The sequence below is a fragment of the Scyliorhinus torazame genome, unplaced genomic scaffold, assembly GCF_047496885.1.
Source record: "Scyliorhinus torazame isolate Kashiwa2021f unplaced genomic scaffold, sScyTor2.1 scaffold_1681, whole genome shotgun sequence".
Taxonomy (NCBI): Eukaryota; Metazoa; Chordata; class Chondrichthyes; order Carcharhiniformes; family Scyliorhinidae; genus Scyliorhinus; species Scyliorhinus torazame.
Window position 1 is genome coordinate 1 of NW_027309408.1, and position 12,650 is coordinate 12,650.

The window sequence follows — 12,650 nt, forward strand, 5'->3', positions numbered from 1 at the left end:
GGGGGGGGGGGGGGGGGGAGGGAGGGGGGGGGGCGGGGGGGGGGGGGGGGGGACGGTATCAGAGAGAGAGAGATCGGGGAGCCTCTGTTCCCACTGAGCTACCCTCGCTTCCACCATGAAGGATGAGCCATTTTGGTCAGCGAGCAGAGAGAGTGTGTGGCTCTTGTTGCCGGGAAACATGAAAAGCGGCAGGGGTGGGAACCCAACTGGGCGCACATGTGTGCATTCCCGTTCCGGAAGTTTCAAAGCGCAGCGTTGCTTGAATATTAGAGCCAGGGAGAGAGCAAGAGAGAGCGAGTGTCATGGGGTAATGCCTCCTCTCCCCTCCCCCACACAAATTCACCATGGCAGCCATTAACCGTTTGACATTAATCCCTTTCTGAAATCATATTTTTACAGTCATAGCCTGAAGTAATTTTGTCAGCCTGGTAATAAAATCCTCATTTCTTTCCCAACTCTCTCTCTTTTTGCAGAAATGCCTCCGATTTAACCCTGATGCCACGATTTGGGTTGCTAAGCAACAGGTGCTGTGTACGTTGAACGAGAGCCTGAAGGACGTGCTGAACTATGGCTTGTTCCAGCCCGCCACCAACGGACGCGACGCCAAGTTCCTGAACGAGGAGAAGCTGCTACGAGAATACCCACAGTCCTTTGAGAAGGGGGTGCCTTACCTGGAGGTGGGAATGAGCGGCGGGCCACGACGCCCATCGGGGGGGAGGGGGGGGGGGCGGCAACTTGGACCCCGCCGGCGGGAAAGGGGGTGGAGAATCCCGGCCTTCCATTTTGGGGTGCCCTCGTGCAGTGCCGAGGGAGTGCTGCATCGCCGGAGGTGCTGTCCCAGTAGGGTGTCAAACCGAGGACTCGGCTGTCCCCCCTCCCACCGGGTGAATGTCAAAGATCCGGTGACGTTGTTTGAAGAAGAGCCGAGGGAGGTTCTGCCTGGTGTCCGGGCCAATATTCATCCCTCAACCAATATCTCTGAAAACCATGTTCCAGTCATTACCGCCAAACTGTTTGTGGGAGCTTGCTGTGCACAACTTGGCTGCCACGCGGCCCCAAATACAGGCGAATTCTTACCACGTTTTTTCAAGGTGTCAGGCTCGGACTGGACACAGGCTTGGAGCTCTCCACCTGCACACACCAGGTTGCTCTCCAGAAAGACGATAGTGCAAGGCCGGCTCACGGAGATCGGGGTGCCACCTTTAAAGGGGGCCCCAACCAACAGGGAAACTGAATGACGCCGGTTGCCCCCCCCTCCACCTCCCCCAGCCCGCATAACTACATTAACCTTTCGGGCCCCTCTCATAAGCACCAGTGCTCCCCACCCACCCCCCGGCCCCCCCACACCCCCTAAAAGGCCAACATCGGGGCATCCCTTCGCAGGGCACCGGATGGCCCCCCCCCCTTCATCCCCCCTTGCAGGCGTCGGGGGAAACCACCCCCCCCCCCAACCACTGCATTCTCAGGGGCACTCCTGGGGATCATGTGGCGGGGTGAGGGGGCTGGCGGGTCACCTTAAAATGCATGCAAAGTCATTAAAATGAGGTTCTCGCCCTTTGTGGGGTCATCGGCGATGGGGGGGGGGGGGGGGGAGGCGGGGGTCAGTGGGCGTGGGAAATCGGGAATCGGCCTCCCCCCGGAGGGAATCGCGTTTGCCGGATTTTCCCCGGGTTTTCTGCCCGCGTTGGCGATCCCACGGACCCGTCGATGCGGGCTCAAAGTCGCCCCCTCCATTTCGAAAGCCCTTTTGGGTTTCCTAAGGCTCTCTGCATTTATATAGCGCCTCTGCTTTTATATAGCGCCTTCCCCAGCCTCAGCACGTCCAGCATTACAGCCAATGAGGTGCCTCTGAGACGTAGCCCCCGCGGTAATGTAGGAGACGCGGTGGTCACATTGGGCACCCCCCGAACACCGATGTGGAAATGCCCAGGTCATCTTTCTCTTTGACTGCGATGTTGGTCGAGGGATCAGTGTTGGCCACGGCATCTTGGGGGTGGGGGGTGGGGTCTTTCCGCGACCACCTGAAGGCGCGGATGGGGGCCTGGGCCTAATATCGAAGCCAGGGGACGGAATGGCTGAGGGACACTGGGCAGGGGGTGGGGACGAAGGGGCGAATGGGGGATGGGGGGGCGTGGGGACCACGCAGGTTCAAATTGAAAACCAGGGAATTGGGTGTGATAGGAGGGCCCCTGAGGGAGTTGGGTGTGATAGGAGGGCCCATGTGGGAGTTGGGTGTGATAGGAGGGCCCATGTGGGAGTTGGGTGTGATAGGAGGGCCCCTGAGGGAGTTGGGTGTGATAGGAGGGCCCCTGAGGGAGTTGGGTGTGATAGGAGGGCCCCTGAGGGAGTTGGGTGTGATAGGAGGGCCCCTGAGGGAGTTGGGTGTGATAGGAGGGCCCCTGAGGGAGTTGGGTGTGATAGGAGGGCCCCTGAGGGAGTTGGGTTGATAGGAGGGCCCCTGAGGGAGTTGGGTGTGATAGGAGGGCCCATGTGGGTTGGGTGTGATAGGAGGGCCCCTGAGGGAATTGGGTGTGATTAGAGGGCCCCTGAGGGAGTTGGGTGTGATAGGAGGGCCCCTGAGGGAGTTGGGTGTGATAGGAGGGCCCATGTGGGTTGGGTGTGATAGGAGGGCCCCTGTGGGGTTGGGTGTGATAGGAGGGCCCCTGAGGGAGTTGGGTGTGATAGGAGGGCCATGTGGGTTGGGTGTGATAGGAGGGCCCATGTGGGTTGGGTGTGATAGGAGGGCCCCTGTGGGTTGGGTGTGATAGGAGGGCCCATGTGGGTTGGGTGTGATAGGAGGGCCCCTGAGGGAGTTGGGTGTGATAGGAGGGCCCCTGAGGGAGTTGGGTGTGATAGGAGGGCCCCTGAGGGAGTTGGGTGTGATAGGAGGGCCCCTGAGGGAGTTGGGTGTGATAGGAGGGCCCCTGAGGGAGTTGGGTGTGATAGGAGGGCCCATGTGGGAGTTGGGTGTGATAGGAGGGCCCCTGTGGGTTGGGTGTGATAGGAGGGCCCCTGTGGGTTGGGTGTGATAGGAGGGCCCCTGAGGGACTTGGGTGTAAAAGATACCCACAGTTGGGATCAGCCTAAGCGAGTCCCCTCTTGTAGTTGACAAAGGAAAGGCCGAAGCCTGAAATCAGCTTCCCACAAAGAGCCATGAAAATGTAGAACAACTACAAGCTTCCAATGTGAGGTCCTTGTCTTTTGGGCAGAAATGTAGTACCTTTCTGTGTCCCTTGGGTCAGATTTTGGAAATTTGTCTGTGGATTTTCCACTAAGCAGCAGGAATCCAGGATAAATAATGGAATACCGAACTCCTGCACTGCTCCCGTGCAGAGAAGTAAACAGCCTATGACTTTAGTCCCAATTCTCTGACTTTACGATCCCAGTATCACTGAGGACATAAGAATCTCAGAGTCCATGCCACTCCAACCAATCGATATGAGCATTATCAATGGACGTGCCCATGTCGGCTAGTTAGAGGGATGGGTGCTCACTTTGGCAAATTGACTGTATTGAATACACTGGGTGATCGCGGAGTAAGGGGCCCGTGAGGCTGATTCCACCTTTTACTTTCCTTTACAGTTTCGTTACAAGACAAGAGTTTACAAACAGACAAACCTGGATGAGAAGCAGCTGGGAAAGCTACATACAAAGGTCAGTGCCATTTAACACCCTTGTATCGAGATGTGCCATGGTGGGGTACCGAGGGTCAGCGGGGGAGGTTTTCAGAGTTAATCACTCGGTGAGTTATTGTCGAGGTGCCCTATTGCGCACCTTGCCAATGCACGCCAGCTTTTCTCTTTGTTACCTATTTTATGCCTTGGAGCTATGCAGAGATGACACTGGTTTTTATTTGTGTCACAGGTTTTGTTCATGTTGCTCCAAAATGCTCCTTGGGTTCCAGCTCTTTCATAAGAACTAGGAGCAGGAGTAGGCCATCTGGCCCCTCGAGCCTGCTCCGCCATTCAATGAGATCGTGGCTGATCTTTTGTGGACTCAGCTCCACTTTCCGGCCCGAACACCATAACCCTTAATCCCTTTATTCTTCAAAAAACTATCTATCTTTATCTTGAAAAACAATGAAGGAGCCTCAACTACTTCACTGGGCAAGGAATTCCATAGATTCACAACCCTTTGGGTGAAGACGTTCCTCCTAAACTCAGTCCTAAATCTGCTCCCCCTTATTTTGAGGCTATGCCCCCTAGTTCTGCTTTCACCCGCCAGTGGAAACAACCTGCCCGCATCTATCCTATCTATTCCCTTCATAATTTTATATGTTTCTATAAGATCCCCCCACAGCCTTCTAAATTCCAACGAGTACAGTCCCAGTCTACTCAACCTCTCCTCGTAATCCAACCCCTTCAGCTCTGGGATTGGCCGAGTGAATCTCCTCTGCACACCCTCCAGCGCCAGTACGTCCTTTCTCAGGTAAGGAGATCAAAACTGACACAATACTCCAGGTGTGGCCTCACTAACACCTTATACAGTTGCAGCATAACCTCCCTAGTCTTAAACTCCCTCCTCCTAGCAATGAAGGACTAAACTCCATTCACCTGCTTAATCACCTGTTGCACCTGTAAACCAACTTTCAACAGTTTGTTCACTTTTCCCTGAGTCCAGGCCCAGGCTTAACCAATCAAGCACAGTGAGCATCAATAGTAAACGTACCCACATAATGGGGCACTGAACAATCAAACACCACATTCCCCTCTCCGCTTTCCCCCTCCATCCCCCTGTCCTCTCCTCTCATGCACTGTGTTATTTAGTGGCTTTCTCTCCTCCCTTCCTCTCCTGAATCAACCTCCTCTCATTTGGATACACTTCCTGGGCTTTTGGTTCACTTCCGATAGCTCATCCTAAGCTGGTCCTCATGTGCGAGCAGAGATAGGTGGAGAATAACAACAGCCTCCAGACTGATTGAAGGGGAAAGTAAGGCCTGGCATGGGGGAGCCAGACCTTGAGAGATGATCAAGCCTAAAGAGAACTGGCCCTGGAGAAATGCAGTACAAAGACGTTAGATCAGAAGGAAAGGAGCTGAAGGAAAATAATGCCTGATAGGAGGAAGTGGCCTAAAAGGTGGGGCCTTGTGAGAGTTGGGCCTAAAAGAAGGGGCCATGAGGTAAGTGGGCCTAAATGAGGAAGCCCTTGAGAGAGTTGCGCCTAAATGGTGGGCACATGAAGGAGTTGGGCCTATAAGGGGCTCCGTGACTCAGGGAAACGGGGCCCACTGAGTTACGGCTGACCTTTCAACGAGGGAGATCGAGAGAGACGTTTCCCACCCAGAGCCAGGGCGTTCAAAGGGTGGCGAGGGAGTTGAGCTTAAAAGAATGGGCCCATGAGGGAGTTTAGTCCAAAAGTTGAGTCCTTTGGGCAGTTGGGCCTGAAAGGGGGGCCCTTAAGGGGATTGGGCCTATAAAAAAAGGAGGGCCCAGCTTTGATCGAGCAGTTTGACTGTTGGCAGCATTAAACTCAAGGGTGCACCTGGAGAGATGGCTGCTCAGCCCTCTGGCTGTGTTCTGTCGCTGGACAGTCTTTTCTGAACATACAAAATTGACAGGCCGGATGAGGCCTGCTGGTCGACCAGCCAGCCCCACATTATCACGGTCGGAGCACTGTGAGTAACTACTTAAAAATAGACCCTGTCTTCCCAACACAAACCCAACGCCCCCCCCCCCCCCGCTCCCATCCAACCACCCTGGCAGCCATGTACTCCCCGGGCCCAGACACACCTCAGGATGACTAAGGATGGGGGAAATGGCTCTGGAAAATTCCTCCCTGATGCTCCCAGGCTCTGAGAGCCGGCCCGGGAGATGAGAACGCAGGAACAGGTGGAGGCCAATCGGCCCTCCGGCCGTGCTGGCATTTGTGGTGAAACCACAGCCGATCTGTGACCTAATTCCATTTGCCCGGCCTCGGCTCCAACAGTCTTGTCAATCACAGATTTCAAATGATTAATTGGGTTAACATTTATTGCTCTTTGTGAGAATGTTCCCCATGTCTGCCACCCTTTGAACGTCCTGGCTCCGGGTGGGAAACATCTCTCTCGATCTCCCTCGTTGAAAGGTCAGCCGTAACTCAGGGCGGGATTCTCCGATATCGGCGCGATGTCCGCCGACCGGCGCCAAAAACGGCGCGAATCAGACCCGCATCGTGCCGCCCCAAAGGTGCGGAAGTCTCCGCATCTTGAGGGGCCGAGCCCTCACCTTGAGGGGCTAGGCCCGCGCCGGACTGATTTCCGCCCCGCCGGCTGGCGCGAAACTGACTTTGCCGGGCGGCGCATGCGCGGGAGCGTCAGCGGCCGCTCACGGCATCCCCGCGCATGCGCAGTGGAGGGGGGTCTCTTCCGCCTCCGCCATGGTGGAGACCGTGGCGAAGGCGGAAGGAAAAGAATGCCCCCCCCCGGCACAGGCCCGCCCGCGGATCGGTGGGGCCCCGATCGCGGGCCAGGCTTCCGTGGGGGCACCCCCCCCGGGGCAGATCGCCCCACGCCCCCCCAGGACCCCGGAGCCCGCCCGCGCCGCCGTGCCCCGCCATCCCAAAGGTGGTTCAATCCACGCAGTTGAATGCGGCGGGACTTCGGCCCATCCGGACGGGAGAATATCGGCAGCCCCGAAATCCATTGCCTCGCGCCCACCCGTGCCATTCTCCAAGGCGTTGCGGCGCGATTGACGCCCCGCCGACTTTTCTCCCTTCGGAGAATTCGGCGGGGGGCGGGATTCACAACGGCCCACGGCGATTCTCCGACCCGGTGGGGGGTCGGAGAATCCCACCCGTGTGCGCCCCGTTTCCCTGAGTCACGGAGCTCGTGTTTTCCCATTCTAACCCAGGGTCTGAGTTCGCAGCTGAAGGCTGACGCTCTGTGGCGCACAGTGGGTGTAGCTACACCGCCAGGACCGCGCACTGGGGAGGGCTGCAATACTGAACCCACTGTCTGTGGGAATCAGACGTTAGAACTGAGGCTCTACCTACTCTTGCAGGTACACGTACAGGATTCCTGCTTCAAAGAAAAGCGGGTGAATGGGCCTGGCCAATAATTAACCTTCAACCAGCATCCCATAGAACATAGAACATAGAAAATACAGCACAGAACAGGCCCTTCGGCCCACGATGTTGTGCCAAACTTTTGTCTTAGATTAAGAACAAATCAATCTACACCCCAGCATTCTACCGTAATCCATGTACCTATCCAATAGATGCTTGAAGGTCCCTAATGTTTCCGACTCAACTACTTCCACAGGCAGTGCATTCCATGCCCCCACTACTCTCTGGGTAAAGAACCTACCTCTGACATCTCCCCTACATCTTCCACCATTCACCTTAAATTTATGTCCCCTTGTAATGGTTTGTTCCACCCGGGGAAAAAGCCTCTGACTGTCTCCTCTATCTATTCCCCTGATCACCTTATAAACCTCTATCAAGTCACCCCTCATCCTTCTCCGTTCTAATGAGAAAAGGCCTAGCACCCTCAACCTTTCCTCGTAAGACCTACTCTCCATAATAAATGGTTTTATCATTATCACCTTGCTGCCTGTGGGAGCTTGCTGTGCGCAAATTGGTTGCCACATCTCCTACATTGCAACAGTGACCTGCACTCAAAGGTACTTAATTGGCTGTTTTATGAGGATGACAAAGGTCACTATGGTGTGTTGATGGATCCCCCCACGGGGATCGTCAAATACGTGTTCCCCGAATGAGCGGGCTGAGGCTCGTCCAATAGGAACTATTGTACACCGCAGCGGTGACACTCGAGTTTGTATGCAGCCTGGCCTTGGCGGAGGAATTACGGGCTGTGAAGAACTTTGAGGCCGTGAAAAGTGCTGTACAAATGCAAGTGTTTCTTTGCCTTATAGAACATAGAACAGTACAGCACAGAACAGGCCCTTCGGCCCTCGATGTTGTGCCGAGCTTCGTTCGAAACCAAGATCAAGCTATCCGACTCCCTGTCATTCTGGTGTGCTCCATGTGCCGATCCAATAACCTTCACAGTTAATTTTAAATTTATTTATGGGATTTGGGTGTCAGCCCTCCCCCCCAACGCATGTAAGGGGTGCCCCTCCTGTGGGGCTGCCCAGAGCACCCACCCCTGGCACTGTGCCAAACTTTGCTTTGGGGGGGGGCCAGCATTTATTGCCCATTGCCTTTGACAAGGTGGTGGTGAGCTGCCTTCCTGGGCCGCTGCAGACCCTGTTAGGGAGGGAGTTCAAGGATGTTGTCCCAGCGACAGTGAAGGAACGGCCGATATATTTCCAAGTCAGGGTGGTGAGTGACTCGGAGGGGAACCTCCAGGTGGTGGGATTCCCAGGTATCTGCTGTCCCTTGTCCTTCTAGATGGTAGCGGTCGTGGGTTTGGAAGGTGCTGTCTAAGGAACCTTGGTGAATTGCTGCAGTGCATCTTGTAGATGATAGACACGACTGCTACTGTGTGTGTGGTGGAGGGGGTGAATGTTCGTGGAAGGGGGAGCAATCAAGCGGGGCTGCTTTGTCCTGGATGGTGTCGAGCTTCTTGATTTGATTTGATTTGATTTATTATTGTCACATGTATTGGTACATTGTTTCCTGCATGCTGTACAACCAATGCATACCATACATAAGGAAGGAAGGAGAGACTGCAGAATATAATGTTACAGTTATAGCAAGGTGTAGAGAAAAGATCAACTTTATACGAGGTAGGTCCATTCAAAAGTCTGACGGCAGTAGGGAAGAAGCTGTTCTTGAGTCGGCTGGTACGTGACCTCAAACTTTGGTATCTTTTTCCTGACGGAAGAAGGTGGTAGGGAGTATGTCCGGGGTGCGTGGGGTCCTTAATTATGCTGTCTGCCTTTCCGAGGCAGCGGGAATTGTAGACAGAGTCAATGGATGTGAGGCTGGTTTGCGCGATGGACTGGGCTACATTCACGACCTTTTGTAGTTTCCTGCGGTCTTGGGCAGAGCAGGCTCCGTACCAAGCTGTGATACAACCAGAAAGAATGCTTTCTACGGTGCATCTGTAGAAGTTGGTGAGGGTTGTAGCTGACATGCCAAATTTCCTCAGTCTCCTGAGAAAGTAGAGTCGTTGGTGGGCTTTCTTAACTACAGTGTCGGCATGGGGGGGAACCTCCAGGTGGTGGGTTCCCAGGTATCGGCTGCTCTTGTCCTTCTAGATGGTCGTGATCACGGGTTTGGAAGGTGCTGTCGAAGGAACCCTGGTGAGTTGCTGCTGTACATCTTGAGTGTTGTTGGAGCTGCACTCATCCAGGCAAGTGGAGAGTATTCCATTACACTCCTGACTTGTGCCTTGTAGATGGTGGCAGACCTTGGGGTGGTGGGAGATGGGGGGTGGTGGAGGGGGGGTGGGAGATGGGGGGGGGGGGTGTCAGGAGGTGAGTCACTCGCTGCAGGATTCCTAGCCTTTGACCTGCTCTGGTAACCACAGTATTTATATGGCTAGCCCAGTTCAGTTTCTGCTCAATGGTAACCCATAGAATGCATAGAGTCCCCACAGTGCAGAAGGAGGCCATTCGGTCCATCGAGTCTGCACTCACCTCCTGAAAGAACACTCTGCCCAGGCCCTCTCCTCTGCCCCATCCCCGTAATCCTGCGCATTGATCGTGGCCAATCCATCCAACCTGCACATCTTTGGACTGTGGGAGGAAACCCGAATAGAGACGAGGAGATGGTATCAACTCCACACAGACAGTCGCCCAAGGCCAGGATTGAACCTCGGTCCCTGGGCACTGTGAGGCAGCAGTGCTAACCTCTGTGCCAACGTGACCCCCAGGATGTTGATGGTTAATCGCGCCTTTACCTTGTGTACCCCAGGGAACCCAGGCCTATTTCATCTCCTCCTAATTGCGCCTCTTTGTCCTGGTAAGATTCTGCTGAATCTATGCTGCAATGTCTAAGCCTCCATTCTAAATGTACACGGCCCAGGAACACCGGCAGTGTAGTACAAGTCTGCCAAACGTCACAGCGAGGCTTAAAAAAACCTTGCGTCTCTGCAAAAGCCAAAGTTCAGTGAGGCAGAATTAGTCGGATTGCTGGGTGGCGGGATGTTCTAAAAGTGCTCCACAGGAACCTGCCTGTTGTTAGCGTATAAATAGTGACCAGTCAAATACTGCCCTTCTCCTACCATCATCATCAGGGTCCCAAGACATGAAAAAATTATTATTTCCAACAAAAATGGCAGCTTGATCCGAGCAGGTTTAAATAATTCTCTCTGAAGTGCTTACATGCTGGCAACACTAAAACAATTAAACTTCTCCTCACGATTCACTTTCTGTGCAGGCCGCTCTGCGGCTCTGTCTGATCTCTTTCTTTCTCAATCTCTGTCTCCCAAATATAACTTCTGCGCTGTAAATTATATATATATATATAACAGACTAAGGGGAAAGAGCGGAGCAGTGGGGTTAGTTCAGGATGGATACAGGGCCATGGGGAGAGAGCAGCACAGTGGGACAGGCTATGGGCAGAGAGTGGAGCAGTGGGACTAATTTGGGATTGATACAGGGCTATGGGGAAAGAGCGGGGCAATGGGGTTAGGTCTACATTGAGACAGGGCAATGGGAAGAGTGCGAGGAAATGGGGAGAGCGTGGGGCAATGAGGGAGTGCGGGGAAATGGGGAGAGTGCGGGGCAATGGGGGAGTGCGGGGCAATGGGGAGAGTGTGGGGCAATGGGGAGAGTGCGGGGCAATGGGGAGAGTGCGGGGCAATGGGGAGAGTGTGGGGCAATGGGGAGAGTGTGGGGCAGTGGAGAGAGTGTGGGGCAATGGGGAGAGTGTGGGGCAATGGGGAGAATGTGGGGCAATGGGGAGAGTGTGGGGCAGTGGGGAGAGTGTGGGGCAGTGGGAGAGTGTGGGGCAGTGGGGAGAGTGTGGGGCAATGGGAGAGTGTGGGGCAATGGGGAGAGTGTGGGGCAATGGGGAGAGTGTGGGGCAGTGGGGAGAGTGTGGGGCAGTGGGGGAGAGTGTGGGGCAGTGGGGAGAGTGTGGGGCAGTGGGGAGAGTGTGGGGCAATGGGGAGAGTGTGGGGCAATGGGGAGAGTGTGGGGCAATGGGGAGAGTGTGGGGCAATGGGGAGAGTGTGGGGCAATGGGGAGAGTGTGGGGCAACGGGGAGAGTGTGGGGCAATGGGGTGAGTGTGGGGCAATGGGGTGAGTGTGGGGCAATGGGGAGAGTGCGTGGCCCTGGGGGAGTGCGTGGCCCTGGGGGAGTGCGTGGCCCTGGGGGAGTGTGGGGCAATGGGGAGAGTGTGGGGCAGTGGGGAGAGTGTGGGGCAGTGGGGAGAGTGTGGGGCAGTGGGGGAGAGTGTGGGGCAATGGGGAGTGTGTGGGGCAATGGGGTGAGTGTGGGGCAATGGGGAGAGTGTGGGGCAATGTGGAGAGTGTGGGGCAATGGGGAGAGTGTGGGGCAATGTGGAGAGTGTGGGGCAGTGGGGAGAGTGCGGGGCAATGGGGAGAGTGTGGGTCAATGGGGAGAGTCTGGGGCAATGGGGAGAGTCTGGGGCATTGGGGAGAGTGCGGGGCAGTGGGGAGAGTGCGGGGCAGTGGGGAGAGTGCGGGGCAGTGGGGAGAGTGCGGGGCAGTGGGGAGAGTGAGGGGCAGTGGGGAGAGTGCGGGGCAGTGGGGAGAGTGCGGGGCAGTGGGGAGAGTGCGGGGCAGTGGGGGTCAGTGGTGTGGTGATGAGCATCAATGTAAATGCATGTAGGCTAGCTAGACACTAGAGGGAGCACCAGAAACATCACACACACACACTCAACCAATAGATCAGTTACACCTACAACATAACAAATCATGGTACCAGAAGTGAACTGTTTCAATCCACATAGCCATACCTCAGCGTACAGTGACAACCAGCAATACCCAGGCAAGATGTTCGAGATCCGGGTTCCGCAGCGAGCTCGTGGACAGACTCCACAATTGCAGAAACGCAAGACTCCAGAGCGCAGTCCTTGCAGACACAAGACGTGACTCCAGTGTCACAAGCCTCCGCAGCGAGCTCGTGGGCAGCCTCCACGATAGAAGCAACGCAAGACTCTGACGCGCAGTCCTTGCAGGAAGAAGACCATGAGGGTCCAGCAGCCCCCTCTGACCAACTAGCGGCAGATGATGCAATTCTGCCATGCTCAAACAAACAGCAAGAAGACTATGACAGTCTACCATGCTCCAGTGCACAGCAGGACGACCATGACGGTCTATCATGCTACAGTGAAGAACAAAGCGACGATGACAGTCCAAGCCCAAATGAAGGACAACAGCAAGACAATGACAGTCCACCCACATTGTTTGCGCCACCAGATGAAGACTCTGACGATTTACCCAACCCAAGTGAACAACAAGCATCTACTGAGGCTCTACCCACGGTATGCGAGACGAGTGACGACAGCATCCCACTTCCCATGCAAGATGTGCAAAGTGACAGACCTCAGCTAGTGTGTACAGAGGGACTCGACGATCACTGTGAGACCACTGGTGACTCCGGTGACACCATGATACTTCCACCCTCATTCGCTCAAACTTCTCCACAACTCAATGCATTCCTGCATGTTCCGACTCCAGACGTGCAGCTTCAAGAAATCTCAGCTGACTCCTGTGAACCTGCTAAGACTCCGGACAGGGAGCATCAACAAACCAACACTGACTCAGTTAAAACAGACCAGACTCCAGATGGGGAGC

General features: G+C 55.2%; 1 protein-coding gene across 1 annotated transcript in view; it reads left to right on the top strand.

Moving 5' to 3' along the window:
* Positions 1-473: 473 nt before the first annotated feature.
* Positions 474-12,650, top strand: part of LOC140407632 (SH3 and multiple ankyrin repeat domains protein 2-like) — a gene marked incomplete at both ends in the record, with an annotated part of 31,831 nt that continues 19,654 nt past the window's right edge. Inside the window, 2 exons of the mRNA XM_072494970.1 lie at positions 474-677; positions 3,583-3,654. Of these exons, the coding sequence (XP_072351071.1) occupies positions 474-677; positions 3,583-3,654 (276 nt within the window). The remainder of the gene's footprint in view (positions 678-3,582; positions 3,655-12,650) is intronic.